This window comes from Polypterus senegalus, chromosome 11, assembly GCF_016835505.1.
Source record: "Polypterus senegalus isolate Bchr_013 chromosome 11, ASM1683550v1, whole genome shotgun sequence".
Classification (NCBI taxonomy): Eukaryota; Metazoa; Chordata; class Cladistia; order Polypteriformes; family Polypteridae; genus Polypterus; species Polypterus senegalus.
The window spans coordinates 88,675,619-88,692,775 of record NC_053164.1 but is presented as its reverse complement, the minus strand read 5'-3'; the positions used below and the strand labels follow the sequence as shown (position 1 = coordinate 88,692,775).

The window sequence follows — 17,157 nt, the reverse complement described above, 5'->3', positions numbered from 1 at the left end:
AAAAAAAAGAAATCATGTATTATGTTACTATTGATGAACTGTTTAATGTGATACACGAAGTTCACATTGCTGTTGGCCATGGTGGAAGAACCCGTGTGATCAAGGAACTGAATCATAAGAACAAGAACGTGACTGTAGAGTTGATTGTCACAGATCTGAGACTATGTGAACCATGCCAGAATAAACAAAAAACACTAAAAAAGAGAATTGTAGTTAAGCCTATTCTGCACAATAAAATGAATTCTTGATGTCCAGTCGACCTGATCTACATGCAATCCAATCCAGATCATGATATGAAATTTATTTTAGTATATCAAAATCATCTTACAAAATTCATCCTTCTCCAGTCCCTACATAGTAAAACAGCTGATGAAGTTGCATATCATCTTCTGGACCTATTTACAACTTTTGGAGCACCAAACGTTCTTCACTCCGACAACGGGAGAGAATTTTGCAATCAAATTATAAAGACTTTATGTTTAATGTGGAATGATATAAAAATAGTCCACAGTAAACTGGGATATAGTGAATCGTAAAGATTCTGAGAACATGTTGGCAACATGGATGGAAACAAACAACACAACAAAGTTGTCAGAAGGATTACAGTTTGTACAAGCAATGAAAAACAGCATATCATGAGGGGATCAGATGTTCACCTTACAAAGCTGTTTGGTGTTCCTATGAAGCTGGGAATTGCAAGCTCTGTTGTTCCATGGAATTTAACTAGCAACATAACCACTGAGAAGGACATTGAAAAAGTTATAAATATTTATAATGAATGTACGAGTAATATAGAAGATGATGAGAAAGTAACTACGAACCAAATCTTGATTTGGAATTTCAAGGTAATGATAATACAAATGAAACAGAAACCTACAGTATGTAACGATGGAATTGGAAACCAAAGTTCAAAATGAAAAAATAGACACAAAAGAATTCTCTAAAACCCCTAACATGACAACTGCAACTATCAGCAGAGCTCAAAAAGTGAAAATGTTTTGAGAGGCTGCCAGAGAAGGACTTGAGGAGCAGGCAAAGAAAATGAAAGCAACTTCCTCTAAAAAGTTCCAAAAACCTACTCAAAGACAAAATGTTAAAATAAAAATACCAGATATTGATAGAGCAATGATGGATCCAAATTCAGTAATTGCCATTATCACAGACATTAAAGACAAAATATTTTATGAACTTGGTACTAATTTGGGTAAACTAAAAACATTGTACACAAGAAACAATTTATCTTGTGCAAAGAAAATTTTTTAAGCATCGAAGTAGTCGGAAAGGAAGAAATAAGTGTATGTGAAGTGGTAAATAAGCTTTCTTAAGTTGGTTGGCAAGGATTCAAAAAATGCAACTGTTTAAAGAAGTGTACTATGAAGATGTGTTTGTGCAAATCACTTTGTAACTACAAATGTCACAACTCTCAACCTTGCTGTAACAAATGAGTTTTAATTATGATTTGATAATGCTGAAGGAAATTGTGATTAATAAGTTACTTTTATTTCATGAACATTTTCTTATAATACATTGATTAAATGTAGTAAAATAATAAAGCAGTTATATTTAATGTTATTCTGGACATTATGTTTCAAATTTAAATTGAAAAAGGCAAATTATTATAATGTATTAGTTTAACGGTGTAAAATATAGAATTTTATCTCATAATAGAATGCTGTGTTAATTTCCTATTCCATTTACACAGTTTTAAAATAAACAATGATAATGGAAAATATGGACCCAGTACAACATATATCATATAAAAATTGAGTTGCATAAACTTATGCAAGATAAATGACTGTTAGAATATTTTAAAATGTAATTGTTCAAAGAAAAATTAAAAATAAAAAAAAACACACACACACTTAAAAAGTACAATCACAGTCAAACAAAATGGACCTTTACCAATTGGTGTTGGTAAAGGCTGGCATTCACAGAAATGGTTTGGTAAAAGAATGAAATGGAAGCATTTCAAGCAATTTTTGGAGTTTTACTACTTCACTAAGGTAAATGCTAGGATTTACTGGTAAAACCTAAGATGTACCCAATTTTGGGCTTTCACAGTAACATACACACACATTATAGTTTGAACGCACACCAGAATGACTAAAAAGGAAGAAAATTAAAAAGAAATTCCTCTAAATTGGCAATTACAGTGACAGTGAAGTATTATGCAGGCATATTGCCATTGCTATAAAGGTACCCCAATAGTGTTTCTTGACACACTTCTGCTGAATAATTTGTTGGCTTAAAGAACTCAGTGTTAGTGTGACAAAGACAGAATGTGTAACATTGTTCATAATGGCATTCAGTTTTCTTTTCATTTTTTCCTTCACTACTACTTCCAAGAGGACAAGAGTATGTCCCATAACTGAGCCTGCCCTTTTAGTTTGTTGATTCACTGACATGACCTGGCCTTATACAGTATTTATAGTGAAAGTTGTTATGAGAAAAAGAGAGAAATCTGTTCCTTTTGGTGTACCAGTGTTGCTCACATCCGTATCAGAGACACAATCTACGAGACAGATGGGCTGTTATACAGCACACCACAGGCTCATCCACCAGCTTATCTCCGAGCTTACCCCTTAACAGGGACAGTTGGATGGTATGGAAGGTACTGGAGAAATCAAAAAACATAATCCTCACAGTGCTGCCAGCTTTATTCAGGTGAGAATAAGCCCTATGGAGGAAACAGATAATTGCATCATGTAGTCCAGGACCAGCCTCTCAAAGTTCTTCATTATGTGAAACATATGTGTGACTGGTCTGTAGTCATTAGGTGAAGAAGCACCTTCCTCTTTGGAACAGGAACAATATTGGATATTTTCCACAGCAATGCCTATTTCAAGAGCGTTTAGCACAGACGGAACAGGTGACCCAGGATAACACAAAGTTGGCCAACAAAGGCCTTATGAACTCAAGGATTGATTCCATCTGGTCCTGTTGCTTTGCCTGTGTGTTCTTTATTCAGTTGTCTCCTCACTTGGTCTTGAGTAATGAACAGCCCATACAGATTGTCACAAGTGGACTCATCACTGGTCATTCCAGTTGAAGAGGTAAGAGTTGTTGATGTAATAGGAATGGTGAGAGTAAAATGATCATTGGAAGAGGGTGGTACTGGGAGGGAAAATCTATTAAGAAATTGTCTCTGTGCATTAGCTTTGTCCAAATCTACTTCTACCACTTGAATCCAGTTGTTTGTTTTGTTTTGTTTTTTTGTCTTTTTGTTTCCCATTAATTCTTCCTTCTGCCACAATACCAAGCACAAATAGCAGAAATGGAGTAAGAGAGGAAGTACAAATGCCAGATTAATGGTTACAGAGTACAAGCACTTGAGGTGTCTCAGACTCCCAAACCCCAAACATGATTGCACAGAGAGAAGCCCTGGCTTTAAAATGTTGTTTATTTGAAGGAAAACACTTTAAAACAAGCTTCAATTTTTACGACACAATTATCTTTGACTCTCTTTTCCTCTCTTACTTCACCTTTATGACAGGTGAACTTTGTCCTTCTCCACTCCTAACTCTGACTCACCTGGGTGAGGCAGAGTAATCCTTTTGAAACTGGACTCAGGACGACTTCTGGTATATTATTGCTGCAGCCATGAAGCACTTCCAAGTCAGGTGGAACCTCCAGATGCCAGAGGTGTCTCCTCCCAGCAGATCCCCATTGCAGCACCTGTGGACTGCAACAGGGCTGATTTCCAGTAATCTAACTCCCATAAAGCCCTGCAGGTGTCCAAATGGGAGCTGTGCTAGAGGGATATTGCCTCCCAGTGTACTGGGAAAGCACATGGTCCCAGGAGGCAGTCTACCCCTGTTTTTCCATCACAGTGATTTCTCAACCTAGAACAGAAACACCAACCATCCCAAATGGACACTCCTCCATCTACACAATCTATCCATTATTAGGGTCTCCCATACAAATAATGGACTATCCATCCTGGCCAGACCTCAAACTCATCCTTGCCTTCCATTACAAGAGATACACAAACAAAAGTAATGATATGATTGTGCATCTAAAGAGTGCTATCTTTAAAATGCAGCAGTATTTCACAAAAAAGGAGTAAGTTTACTCCTCATGAAGTGAATATCTATAAGTAAGTGCAAACTAAAACATGAAATAGAGCTTCTCTAAAGTAGTATAAGTTGCTGTTGTACTATTAAAATACCAAAGACCTACAAAAAACAGCACTAGGCAGTGGGCTTCTTACTAACTTGCATAACTCCAAAGAAGCCTGAAGGTGCAGAAGAACCTATAGAACTACCAGAACCATCTGACAGATGAGAGAAAATATAAGTCAAATAAATAATTACCATCCCAGGTTATTTGCACTCAGTTTCATTGCAAAAAGAAAAAAGTGCATTAACTCCCCATTGTAGGTTATGCATTTTGGTTTAACAGAGAAAAAAAATAGATACAGCTACACTGTCATATGATATCTGTAACACAGAATGTAAACCAACATTGCGTATTTCTTGAATCACCCTGCTTTTATACTTTTATACATACTGTTAGTTTTTTATATCGTAACTTGTTAACAGTTACAAAATATAATGCTTTTGTTTTTATTGTAACAACAAAGTTATGATATCCATGATGACATTTTGGACTTTATTATTGAATAGTCATTTCTGCATATTCTGCATTTTTTCTTGCTAAACTTTAATGAAAACAAGGACACAAAAATTGTTACATTACATAGTTTACGCTATCATTTCAGGTCTCATCATCTCAACATACAAGTACCTACGTGTAGTCGTCTACTTCCCCAACAGAGTACTTGGTCCCTCATGATTCTCTTTTGGAGGTACTCAGTAGGAGTCGCTGTTTGCAGTGCCTGGTCTGTTGAAGAAGATGATAACGGTGGAGACTTTTCGTGTGCAAAAGAATACAGTAAACATGAGCGCCAGGCGAGCTCGCCTTCTTAACGGAAAAGCAGACTATCGACCTAAAAAATTGTGCGGGAAGCCACCGCCATGCTCAGACAGCGACGTGTGTCAGATAGACGAGGAGAAGGAAGATTTCCGCGAAGACCTGTCTGAAATTACGCAGAGACTGAGCAGTACCCTTTCTTTGGTAGTCGAGGGTGCCTTGGCCGAGATCTCCCGGTTATTTGACCACCGCGTCCGCCTCTTAAAAGCCGGACTGCTAGAGAAATCAAAAGAGAACAGGCTGCTGAGAATCCGGCTTGAAGTGGCGGAGACTCGTCTGCGAGGAAGCGCCGATTCTGACAAGCATTTTAACAAGGATCGTTCGCCTGATCAGGGGCGCAGGAGTTGCAGTGCCGGTCAGGCCGGGCGATTAAATGATGAGCTAGATGACTGCGGACTAGGCGCTAGCCCGCTTTCTGATTCTCTACACGGAGATGGCACCAGTCAGGCGCCGCAAGATAGGCGAAAAAAGATGGCAAAGCCCGTGGACTTGCAAGAAGAAGCGAGTCGGGAGAGCCCTGGTAATTCCCCAGATAGCGGACCCCGCACCTCGGAGGATTTTAACTGGATGGAGCAGGTGGCAAGATGGGGTCGTCAGCGAGATACGGGTGTGTGTAAGGCAGACAGCAGTGTTTTTGAAGTGCACCGTTTGCTCAGAAATAAGCAGATTTATGTAGAACTATGAACCGTGATTGTTAATAAGGTACAACAATTAGAGGTGTGTATATGTCAAACTGCGAGGCCTTATGTCTAGGGTGTTGGACATTAAATCCCAAACTGGATGCATCCGTCCCCGCTACTGAAGGTTATCGAACTATCCATCCTTAATCCCACCCACTATATCCCAACTACAGGGTCACGGGGGTCTGCTGGAGCCAATCCCAGCCAAACACAGGGTGCAAGGCAGGAAACAAACCCTGGGCAAGTCGCAGGTTATCGAACTAATTAAAATGTATTTAAATATTTGTAATGCGTTCTTACTTTTGAAGTCGTATTCGTTAAAAACGTTTGGCAAATATGATTTACATCAATTTAAGGAACTTTCTATGACACTAATCAGGTCAACTGAACTGCAGTTACAGCAGTTCTAAGAATTATGCTGTTTGTGTTAGGAAAGGCGCATTTGATAGGATCGTGTAAAAAGTGAATTCTCATGTCATGTAGCACCTTGAAGTGCCTTACCTCAAGCAGAGAGATGTACTTTCCACAGCACTGGAAATGAAAGAACAGTGATACTTTGCCTGATTGTATGACACTGCTTCAGTTGAAGTTGTATAAGTAAAAGTAACTTTGCCATTACTAACCAGAAATGCTTTGAAATCTAAACCATTTCTAAAAGTTCTGTCCTCGCGATAACAGGACAATCGGTAGCACAATAATGTCCAAATTAGCAGAAGCCAGTCTAATTCGAGGTGTTCATAAAAAAAAAAATTGTGAGGTAGAAGTACATAATAAACAAGTAGTTGCATCAGATATTTAAAATATTAAAATGTGTGCTTCAGTTTGAATGTTTAAAGTTTAAGTATTCTTGATTGTTATAGAAGTTTTTCATTTTTCACCCAAGGATAGAGGACCATAGAGAGATCTAGATCCCATGTAAAGGATAAAAAAATATAATATTCATAATCGCTGACCTTGAAATAGTCTAAAAGGAGGCTTATGTTTGAAAATTGTCAAGAAGTGTGTGTGTGGGTACGGGGTGTTTCAGGTCTAGAGGGGCAAAAATGTGCAGGAACCCCAAAAAGCTTGATGTCTTGCATAACAAAACATGAGTCAAATGTTATATATGTTAGGGGTTTTTTTTTGTACCAGTGAATCGAGAGGTGCCAAAAAATTGAAGTGATTTCTAAATGTTCATTTATAAGTAATTCTTATATATGTAAATTTTCTCCTCGACTACAAATTACTAATTCTTATGAACACAATATGCAGTGCATCTTTCATCAGCACATGAAAATAGTACACTTACTAAAGTAAAAGATTTGAGTAGCACAAATGCTTTATAATCACATCGCTTAAGAACATGGTTGAACGGAAGAACAACAGTTGAAAATAATTCTTAAAAATGAACAGGTTCTGCTGAAGTTGCCTTTATAAATTTTTCCAGAAAATACAGACCAGCACAATATAAACTATTTTTATGCATAATAGTTGCAGATTTTTAGAATCTAAAAATTTGGGTTAGGGAGTAAAAATGGCTAAAGAATAAAACATTTCAAACTCACTTAATCTAAGAGTCACGAGGGGCCATGGCAGAAAACAGCACTGGACAGGTCACTTGTCAATGTGGGGCTGACTCTCGAACAAGGCCAATTTGGAATTGCCAGTTACCCTAATGTGCACATCTTCACAAATGTGGGAAGAAAACTGGAGTATCTAGAGGAAAACGGGCACAGTCTACCCAGTTAATGAACATATCCGGAATGTGAACTCACGGGATACTATATATGTGTATTAGGGCTGAGAATTGATTAAAAATAACTAATCACATAAATGTATGTAGTTAGTTACAATTAATCACATCTAACATTAAAACGTCATTGTAAAATGACTACATAAATCATTAAGCAAATACACATTCTATTACAAAATTAATGTAGAATTGACTTAAAAGATTAAAAAAAATGAATGGCATAGTTTAAATGTAAACAGTGATGTTAAAAGTTAACTTTTAACAAAATACTACTTGAGTAAGTACAACCTGAATTTGAAAACAAGGTCAATTTATTAAGTCTCAGATTGGCACAGCATATCGGGATGAGTCAAAATAAAAAACGATCAAAACAACTGTTGAGTTTGAATGCAGTGCTACAGACTGATTTAATTGAAAGAATATGCATGTCTTAAATGGGCATACATTAAAACGTATTAAAACTCCACAAATACCATCCTCAATTGTTCGTCACCATCAGCAGCTTGATAATTATACTCTACACAAGTGTTTCTCAACTGGTGTGCCACGGAAATAACACTGTAGTGCCCCTGGGTCCATACCTGAGGGAGACACGCTCCTCAAATGGTCAAGACCTATCCGAACTGGACATAAAAACAGCTCTGTGATCACCGTTTTGCAGACACAGCACTTAAAGAGCACTTTAGCAGACAGGAGGTATGTCCATCTGCTTGGATACTTGTTCGCCAGTGACTCTCACAGAGCCCAGGGACAGTGGGCATACTAGTGCCTCAGGTCAGTGGAATTAGACAAAGATCGGACTGCCTGTATGAGTGGGGGGCAGCTGGAAAATACTTCCAAAGTGTTCACTAAGTGCTGTGGTGGCAAACGAAAATCTCCAAGCTGCTTTTTTTTTTGCTGCCACCCCTGTCCCACCCCTTCGGACAGTTTAGCATGTCTAAGAGATTTAATGCTTTTGTGGTTGGCAGAATCATGGTGTGCCTTGGGATTTTTTCGGGTTAAAAGTAGTGTGCCATTACAGAAGAAAAATTGGACAACACTGCTCTACCTCTGCCCTTGCTCCTGGCATTGTGGAAAAGATATCTGTAGCGCTGTCTCGTTTAAAAACTGATACCATGCGTTACTTGGATGGTTATGTTGCATTCTTAGCATAAATAAGAGAAAATACTGCAAATTGGAATAATTGGAAGGTATAATCATTACACTTCTGTTTCATAGAATTTTGTCAATATATATAGGCAGTCAGCACTGTAAACAACCTGGTAGACTGGCGAGTTAAATACAGGTGTACTAGAGACTTGTTTTATTTATAGTGCCACTTAAAGTTAACTTATTTAGCATTTAAGTGATATGACATTGATTTGATCTTCTTACAGAAACATGAAATGGAAAAAAGAGCATAATTTTTACCTTGGCAACTTTTCTCTACCATTGCATCAGGACTGCATTAAACTCCCCTCCTTACCACCTTTCATCCCACTCCCCCGCACCTATGTTAGTATGTATAAATCAAGAAAATGAGCACCAGTGCTATGTATTAACGTGTGACATATTGTTGTGAAAAGCATAATATGAAATTTTAACCTTTTAGTATATAAATATGGTACTGGATGTGTATGTATTTCTTTAGGTACATATTTATCTTTTTTGTATTATTGTTTTGTAATGTTAAAAAAAATTACATCAAAATACTGCTGTATCCAAAGCACTGCCTGAGGCATTTGCCTTTTTGCCAGCCCTGGATGCAACAGTATTCTTTAAAACATTAAACAGGGCACATTAATTGCACAAATTAACTTTTTAACTACATATGGCAACAATGCTAACCTATGCACAACCGTGCTGTCCAACATCTACTAATATACAGTGATAATTGACCTTGAGTACCATAGTAGATATGTATGTAACATAGATATAAGTATGAGTGAATTCATCTGTGAATATAAAGTGTTCCATGCAATTAAAACAATAGACTGAAATATATTTATTTTTGCTATGCAAAATCTTATGAGGTTGTGTAGCTATAGTTTTTTTTTTTTATTATTACTGGCCAGTCTAGTGGAATCTTAACTCCCCAACAGTGCATATACTGTACACAGGCCATTGAAGAGTCTTGTAAAGCCAAATTATTTTGTTATATTAGAATTTGCAATATTTCAACCACAATAATTAAAAAGACTTGTATAATTCAGCTATTTTTCTAGACCTTTTCCCTATTTTAATGATACAGAATACAGAGACTGTACATTTCCAATTATTTAATTCAAAAGCATAGTTTTCAAAATCTAGAAAAATGACAGGGTAGTTCATTTGTAGAAAGGGAAGGGAAGGAATTAATCTGGTTTCACAGTGTCTGATTCCTTTCTCCATGTACCACTTTATCATAAGTTTAAGCAAACACTTGACATGTAACCGAATTACATTTATGTGTTGCTAGATGTCAATCTCTGATTTTAAATATTTTAATCCTTCATTTATGAATTTGGAAGGTCATGTCCTTTGGAAGAAATACACACACACACTATATATAAATATATACTGTGCATATACTGTAATATACAAAATATCAGTATTTTTGTTATGTTTAGATATCTATGAAGAGGGTAAAGTAAAGGCAGGTCAGCAAAAATCTGTGTATTAATGTCACTTTATCTGTACTGGGAAATAATGAGATATCTCATCCAGTCTAATATAGTTGTTAATTCAGATTTATTAGAAGTACTTTGAAAATATTTTAAAAATAAATCTGTAATTAAATGTTTGTCACTTTCTGTGTTTTTAGTAATGCAAGGTTTCCATGCATTTTTCTTCTTAATGCAGGTGTCCAAGCTGATTCTGACCCAACAAAAGGGGATGGTGCCAAACTTGAGTATTCCCCTCTACCAGATGATAACGTGGACCTGGAGTCAGTTCATATTAAAGAAGAGCTTGATGATCCCGAGGTAGAATTTGTCCGTGTCACTGATGATAGTCCTGATGATTCCTATGATGATAATGAAATGACAATAATTCAAAATAATGATGCCCAAGATCAGATAAATGACAGGCAGTCTTCCCAAATCAGTGTCTCAGAAGATCAGTATAATGAGGATGTAGATGAGAGGACTCAGATTGGGATGATGGTGAGTGGCTCTCATTCAGTACGCATGAGTGATCGCAGCCTGGAAACACTGGCACTGCAGATGAGATATAGCAGCTGTACAAGAAGGACAGCTAATAATGACCTAGGAGAAGATGAAGGGCCATCTGGCTCGGCAACAAGTATGACCTGTGAGTAACTATGTACATATTTTTCATATTACATGTTTTGTTGAGTATTTAACTTGAGAATTTACCAGTAAATTTCAGGGATAGCATCCCTGTGTCAAGGGGGTTTAAAGAGAGATGGCTAGAAATAGTGAAGAATTGGGGTCATTTTAAGTACTTTATAAACATTGAAACTGAAGCCATTAAAGTATAAAATAACAATCAATTTTAAATTAATATTTTCTTGTTTATTTCATCTGCAGTGGGCTTGCGCCCTGTGTTGGCTGGGATTGGCTCCAGCAGACCCACTTGATCCTGTAGTTAGGATATAGCGGGTTGGATGATGGATGGATGGATGTTTATTTCATTATGCTTATGAACAACAAGGCTATGCTGTAATTTTCAAAGACACACGCATTTTCTTTACAGTAATAAAAAGTAAATAATCCCAAAAATCTCTTAAGACCAGCTTCCTGTACATTGCAGGGGAGAGACAAAAATTATAGGAAAATACATCATTTGGATCTGTGTCAACATTAGGGTAACAAAAATTGTATGTAGGGGCGGCACGGTGGCGTAGTGGGTAGAGCTGCTGCCTTGCAGTTTGGAGACCCGAGTTCGCTTCCAGGGTCCTACCTGAGTGGAGTTTGCATGTTCTCCCTGTGTCTGTGAGTTTCCTCCGGGTGCTACGGTCTCCGCCCACAGTCCAAAGACATGCAGGTTAGGTGCATTGGCAATCCTAAATTGTCCCTAGTGTGTGCTTGGTATGTGTGTGTGCATGCGCCCTGCGGTGGGCTCGCGCCCTGCCCAGGGTTTGTTTCCTGCCTTGCACCCTGTGTTGGCTGGGATTGGCTTCAGCAGACCCCCCTTGACCCTGTAGTTAGGATATAGCGGGTTGAATGATGGATGGATGGATGAAATTGTATTTAGATGGTCATATATTTCTTTAAAGTTGGTTGTGGCATGATTATAGTGACAATTCAAAGAAAATTTTAATATGTATTTCAGAGTTGATCACATAATCATGTATGAATATAATGCCTTTGCCTACATGAATCATATCTGCATTACACTCTAACCATAACCTCTAGTTTGGTTATAATGTAATACAACTTAGATACAAAACCATAGTACACATAGCTACTGACTAATGTTGCATTCTCCCCACATCCTTTCCTTGAAGAGCCTGTTTTTAGTGGTTGATAAAGATACAAAGGTTGTACACCATGTTTCACTCTTAAGGATTCCCAAGTGAATAATTTGTTATGTTAAGTTTACTTTCCTAACATTGTCCAAAGGGAGTTAAACAAAAATACAATAAACAAAAAAATGAGTAAACATCAACCTCCATTCCAAGATTGAGATGGCATAATAAAAAATGCTCCAAAATTAAGTTTGGTTGGATTTTTAATTCATTGGTAATCATCTTCACGGTCACAAACTGGTTAACACTAAGAAATCTTGTGATTTACACATGGTTGTGTAGCAACATCACTACTTTCACATATTATAGAGCCACAGGAAGCTGGTGCCAATTGAGATATGCGCCTCTTAACGACTACAGAATGTTCTGTGAAATGAGACGTTGTGTGATTTGGACATTGTGTTAACACCATATTATATATAGTCTGGTCCTGTTTTTACTTTAGGCATCTTCAGGGAGTTGAAAGGGATTCTCATTTGTGCTTGGTCCTCAGACCACGTTATTAGTAACTTCTCATATCTAATAGAGGTCTGTCTCACATTTTCCTTTATTAGCCTTGTAGCTTTTAGTGGAGCTGATCATTCAACAGCTTGGAGAATTTTTTCTTTGTTTTTGAGGAACTTCATGATTGTCAACTGTGACATGCCTTAATCATGAGCAATAGCATTCACCAATTTTCCATCTTTGTGCTGTTTAATAACCTTTTGTTTCACTTCTGAATTGATACTTCTCCTTTGCCTCTTGGCGCTTCTGTCAGTAGCACTGGTGTTGCTGAGTTTGGGAGCCATGATTCATTTTACTGTATTATTTTACAGAAAATGAAACTGAGATAATGCTACAACATTTCAGACTCATGATATTGGAGATTGGGTGCTGCTGAATATACAGACATACTGTATATGTGGTCAGATGTTGCAAGAACGCACATTATACAGTGCATATCTGTAATGTTAAAATTGGTTGCAAACCATCACATGACCAAGTCGACTTTATGCTAATAAAATATTTTTTCTTTTGTTTTAATGAAACATTAAAATTACCTTTAAAAAAATGAAGTCATAACTTTGTAAGTTAATTGCAGTAGCTGAAATTAGTTGCTCAGCTTTAGAATCTCTCAGAATATTTACTAGTTTATTTTTTTATTGAATTTAAAATAATGTTGACACCATGATTATTGCTACTGTGTCATATTTTACATTGTGGCCAGGATAGTGGTGTACACAGTATGGAAATTATAAATTTAAGACATGGTCAGTTATGTCTAAAGTAGATTTTTTTCTTCAAAATGTATACAATAAATTTAATAGGGTCTGTTCTTTAAGGAACACAGTCTTTAATTTGAAACACAGTGTTGAAATTTAAATAGAGTTCCTCAGAATTTAGTGACCCTATAAAAAAGTATTACATCATACCTCTCCGGAATCCTTAGTAGAACTTGAATTTATGCTCTGCTTACCTGTTAGGAGAACTTCCTCATTTGCCACATACCAAAATCTTCCCAGTTTGGTTTATTTACATGCATTTTCCTGTTGGAAGTTTGGGAGAAATGCAAGATTAATATTGATTTGCTGCACAACATGCCATTTTTAGTGAAAATGGAAAAACAAAGCAGATAAGTTGAGTGAATATCACATTACTCCAAATTAGATGTGATCTCCAAGTGCCATTTTTGGGGTACTGATTTGTATTATTTATTTTATATATTGATATGAGGCCGGAAATGAATGTTACATCACAATGTAACAAATTTAGTTAACAGAGGTATTTCTGAATTGTCCGTCTGGGTGCTACCACTTTGAAGGGTATTGAGGTGAAATGTGGCTCTGGAAAGCGGGCATTTTCCATATTTTATAGCATGTTAACCTAGAATTACTGTACATCAAAAATGATCAAACAACTTTAGAGACATGTACAAGTGTGCTAAGATTAATATTAAAAATTACCCCCAAGCAGGGTGCAAGGATGATAGAGACATAAGTCTTAGAGTTAATGTTGCAGTGAAACGTACCCCTACCAGATAATAATGTGAGTGTCTGAAAATGTTTTCAAAGACCTTGCATCATTTTTACAGTTCTTCTTTTAAATATTTGCAGTTACATAAGTAATTGTGCTTGTAAAAGAAGAGTGTTTGTTGCAATGCTTTTGTGCGACTCCTCTGTAAATTTGAAGAACCCAAGAAATCTTCGGGGAATACTGTCTCAGTAGCCTCATTGGTTTCATAGTTCTTACCTTAAAAAAAAGACTGTTGTCTGAGGGGAGCTAGGTATAGGCTTGAGGGTGAGTGGGTTAGAAGTTACCAGATTTACTTCTGTTATTTCCAAGCACAAGTATTAAACAGTGAAAAATTGTGTTGCAGGATGATCTTTTTGTGTAAGACACAGCATTTAAAATATCAACTGACAACCTACAGCTATGGTGCTTTCCCTGGTGACTAAAATTCTGTTGGTGTGCATCGACTCTTCAATTCCACCTGGGGGAGTAAATGATAACATTATTCAAAGTTATTGTCTGTTTTTACATGCATTTTTATTACTCTTTAATATTTTTTTTATCAGTATACTGCTGCTGGATTATGTGATTTTCCCCTTGGGATTAATAAAATTATCTGTCTAGCTGTCTGCCTGCCTGCCTGTCTGTCTGTCTCTAAAAATTAAGTGTCATGCCATTTAATTGCATAGCTTGTCAGAAATTGTGAAGAAAATCAGAAAATGAGGCAGCCAGACCACACAAACCTTTCTATGTCTCCCACACTGGAGGTTGCTCAGTTCTGAAATTTAACTGCAATTTTTCTGTCATATGTTGATTTTGTCTATCAGCATATTGATTGTTTTCTTTTCCTTGTTTCCCATGGTAAATATAAGTCATAGTTGACCATTACATAACTGTTAAATAATTCCTGTGTAACTTACTTTAAAGTGTTTTACCGACCATGTGTCACTTCTCATGCCATACATCTGTCTCCATATGTATTTTGAAGTCATATGTGAATGTCAGCCATGGGAATTTCCTCCCTTTACAAGCAATTCAGTCACTGCACATTGTTGGAGAAAAAGAAGTCCTGGTGAGGCATATAATGAAATATGGAATTTAAATTTATTGAGCTAAAATAATTATTTAAAAATTGGTCTTGTTACAACAAGGATAATTTTATAAAATATTTGTTCAGATCTACAATTTTGATCCTGTTTTTCTGATGCATATTACAAAATAATAATCCTTGTGTTGTTGGATGCTGGCTTAGTTCTGCTTTTTCTACCAGGGATTCTGCTTTCCTCTCGCATGACAAAAGTGGGTATGTTAGATCAGTCAACGCCTGTTATGAGTGAGCATGTAAAGTAAAGCACAGGTGTCTTGGTAAATGTTTGTTCCTGCATTGCACCCTGTTCTGCTCTGACGTGACAATCCACAGCTCTTTGATCAGAAAAACTGTAATGTTCTTACAGCTGCATACAGTAACGTTAGGAAGTAATGGTTCAATACAAATTCAGAAAATTAATGAATAATGGAACAAACTAAATTTATACATTTATATAAGATAGTGTAATGTAAAAGATTAAGCATTACCACTTGATTTCTTGGTCTTGTAGGTACGAGTATTACATGTAATATGTTACATTAAGATTGAAAAAGTGTACATGTTGTAAATACGTTTGTAACATTACTTAATGAAATCGCAGAAGTAAAGCATTGATTCAGAATAGAAAGCTGGTAATTGTTTGTTGATTACCAAAAAATAAACTGACAAACTGCAACATGAATTGAATGCAATATAGTAACTTGTGTCTTGTTTTATCTTGTAGATGCCCAGGCAGAAGTGGAATCTCTTCTGTGTCCACAATGTGGAGTCTGTGTTCCTGGAGAACGGTTTCTTGAGGAGCATATAAAAGTGATGCATCAAGACAGTTCAGAATTTCAACAGCGACTGCAGCAGACAGTGTTTCCATTGTCTTCGACAGCTGTTGAACGCTTCCAACGCACTCCTGCATTGAAGTCCGTGGGTGAGGAGGGACAAGCCTCTCATCTGTGTCCTGACTGTGGAAAAGTTTTTAATTATCTTGGCAACCTAAAGCAGCACCGACGCATTCACACTGGGGAAAAACCATATCACTGTGCAGAGTGTGGTAAGAATTTTCGACACTCAGGTCAGTTCAAAACACACAAACGGACGCATACAGGAGAGACGCCGTATGCTTGTACAGAGTGTGGGAAGAGTTTTACGGTCCTATCCACCTTAAAAAGACACCAGAGAATTCATACAGGAGAGACCCCTTATCAGTGCAGCGAATGTGGGAAACGCTTCAAAGAACTTGGCAACCTGAACACGCACCAGAGAATTCATACGGGGGAGACGCCTTACCAGTGCACGGAATGTGGCAGGCAGTTCAGGCACCTGGGCACACTGAAGGCACACAAAGCAACACACACTCTACTGTACTAGATACACAACCCTGATGCACGAATCACTGGCTGGTTACTTATATTCTGGAGTATAAGTAGTGTCAGTAACTAATAACTGGATTGTGGTCTGCATCTTCATTTGCTATTTGCTATGAGCGTGTTAAAACAATAGCTATCTGTAAACAATCCTTCTTTTAAAGAGTAAGAGTAATGTTTTCTAAATAAGCTAATGACCATTCATAACACAACTTAATAATACTGGAGCAGTGGATGGCAAAACTGCTGTTTTCCCTTTTCTTGCACAAACCATGTTTTACAGGAAAACAAAAACAGTTTGCCAAAAATGTTATGTTATTTAGTTAACTTATACTTAAGAAGACCCTTGTTGGAGCTAGCATTTAATTAAAACTGGAAGTTTGTGGAGTATTCCTGAAGAGATGTTCTTAAAATTTGTATAACGTGCATTTCATAGTTTAAAGTAAAGTAGGCTATGTTTAATCATAACATTTTTACCCTTTTTGTTACTAATTTATTAAAGGTTCAGTGAAAAATATAAATGTTACCTAGAAGTGTCTGTCAAATTGAAGTGTAGTTTTTCAGCTATAATTTAACCAAGTGTATCTGATATACTCTTTTGTTGTATATACTAAGAAAAAAATGCAATAAAATGAACCACATCTGACAGAAGGACCTACCTTGTTTGTATCGTGTTTGAGACATTTTCTTTCAATTTGCAATCATTTTATTTCATCACTGTGGTCTCTGGGGGCATATATTACATCTTATCTTGAAACACAGTTAGCAATCACTGAATTTTGTTAACAGTTTTTGGCATATTTTTGTTTATATTTATAATGCAGAATCTTTTTATGGTGAGAGAAAAACAGAGGAAAAGAAAATTAATGTAGCTCTGTGAATTTACATTTAATAGAAATGTGTTACTTCAGTGCACAATATGCAGCGCA

The 17,157-nt window shown here is 36.7% G+C and overlaps 1 protein-coding gene across 1 annotated transcript; it reads left to right on the top strand.

The window, feature by feature from the left end:
* The first annotated feature begins 4,794 nt into the window (after positions 1 to 4,794).
* Positions 4,795 to 16,882, top strand: LOC120539283 (zinc finger protein 16-like). The gene is made up of 3 exons (XM_039769207.1): positions 4,795 to 5,539; positions 10,165 to 10,614; positions 15,595 to 16,882. Exons 1-3 carry the CDS (start codon positions 4,855 to 4,857, stop codon positions 16,230 to 16,232), a joined length of 1,773 nt encoding a protein of 590 aa, XP_039625141.1. The 5' UTR covers positions 4,795 to 4,854; the 3' UTR covers positions 16,233 to 16,882.
* Positions 16,883 to 17,157: the final 275 nt, after the last annotated feature.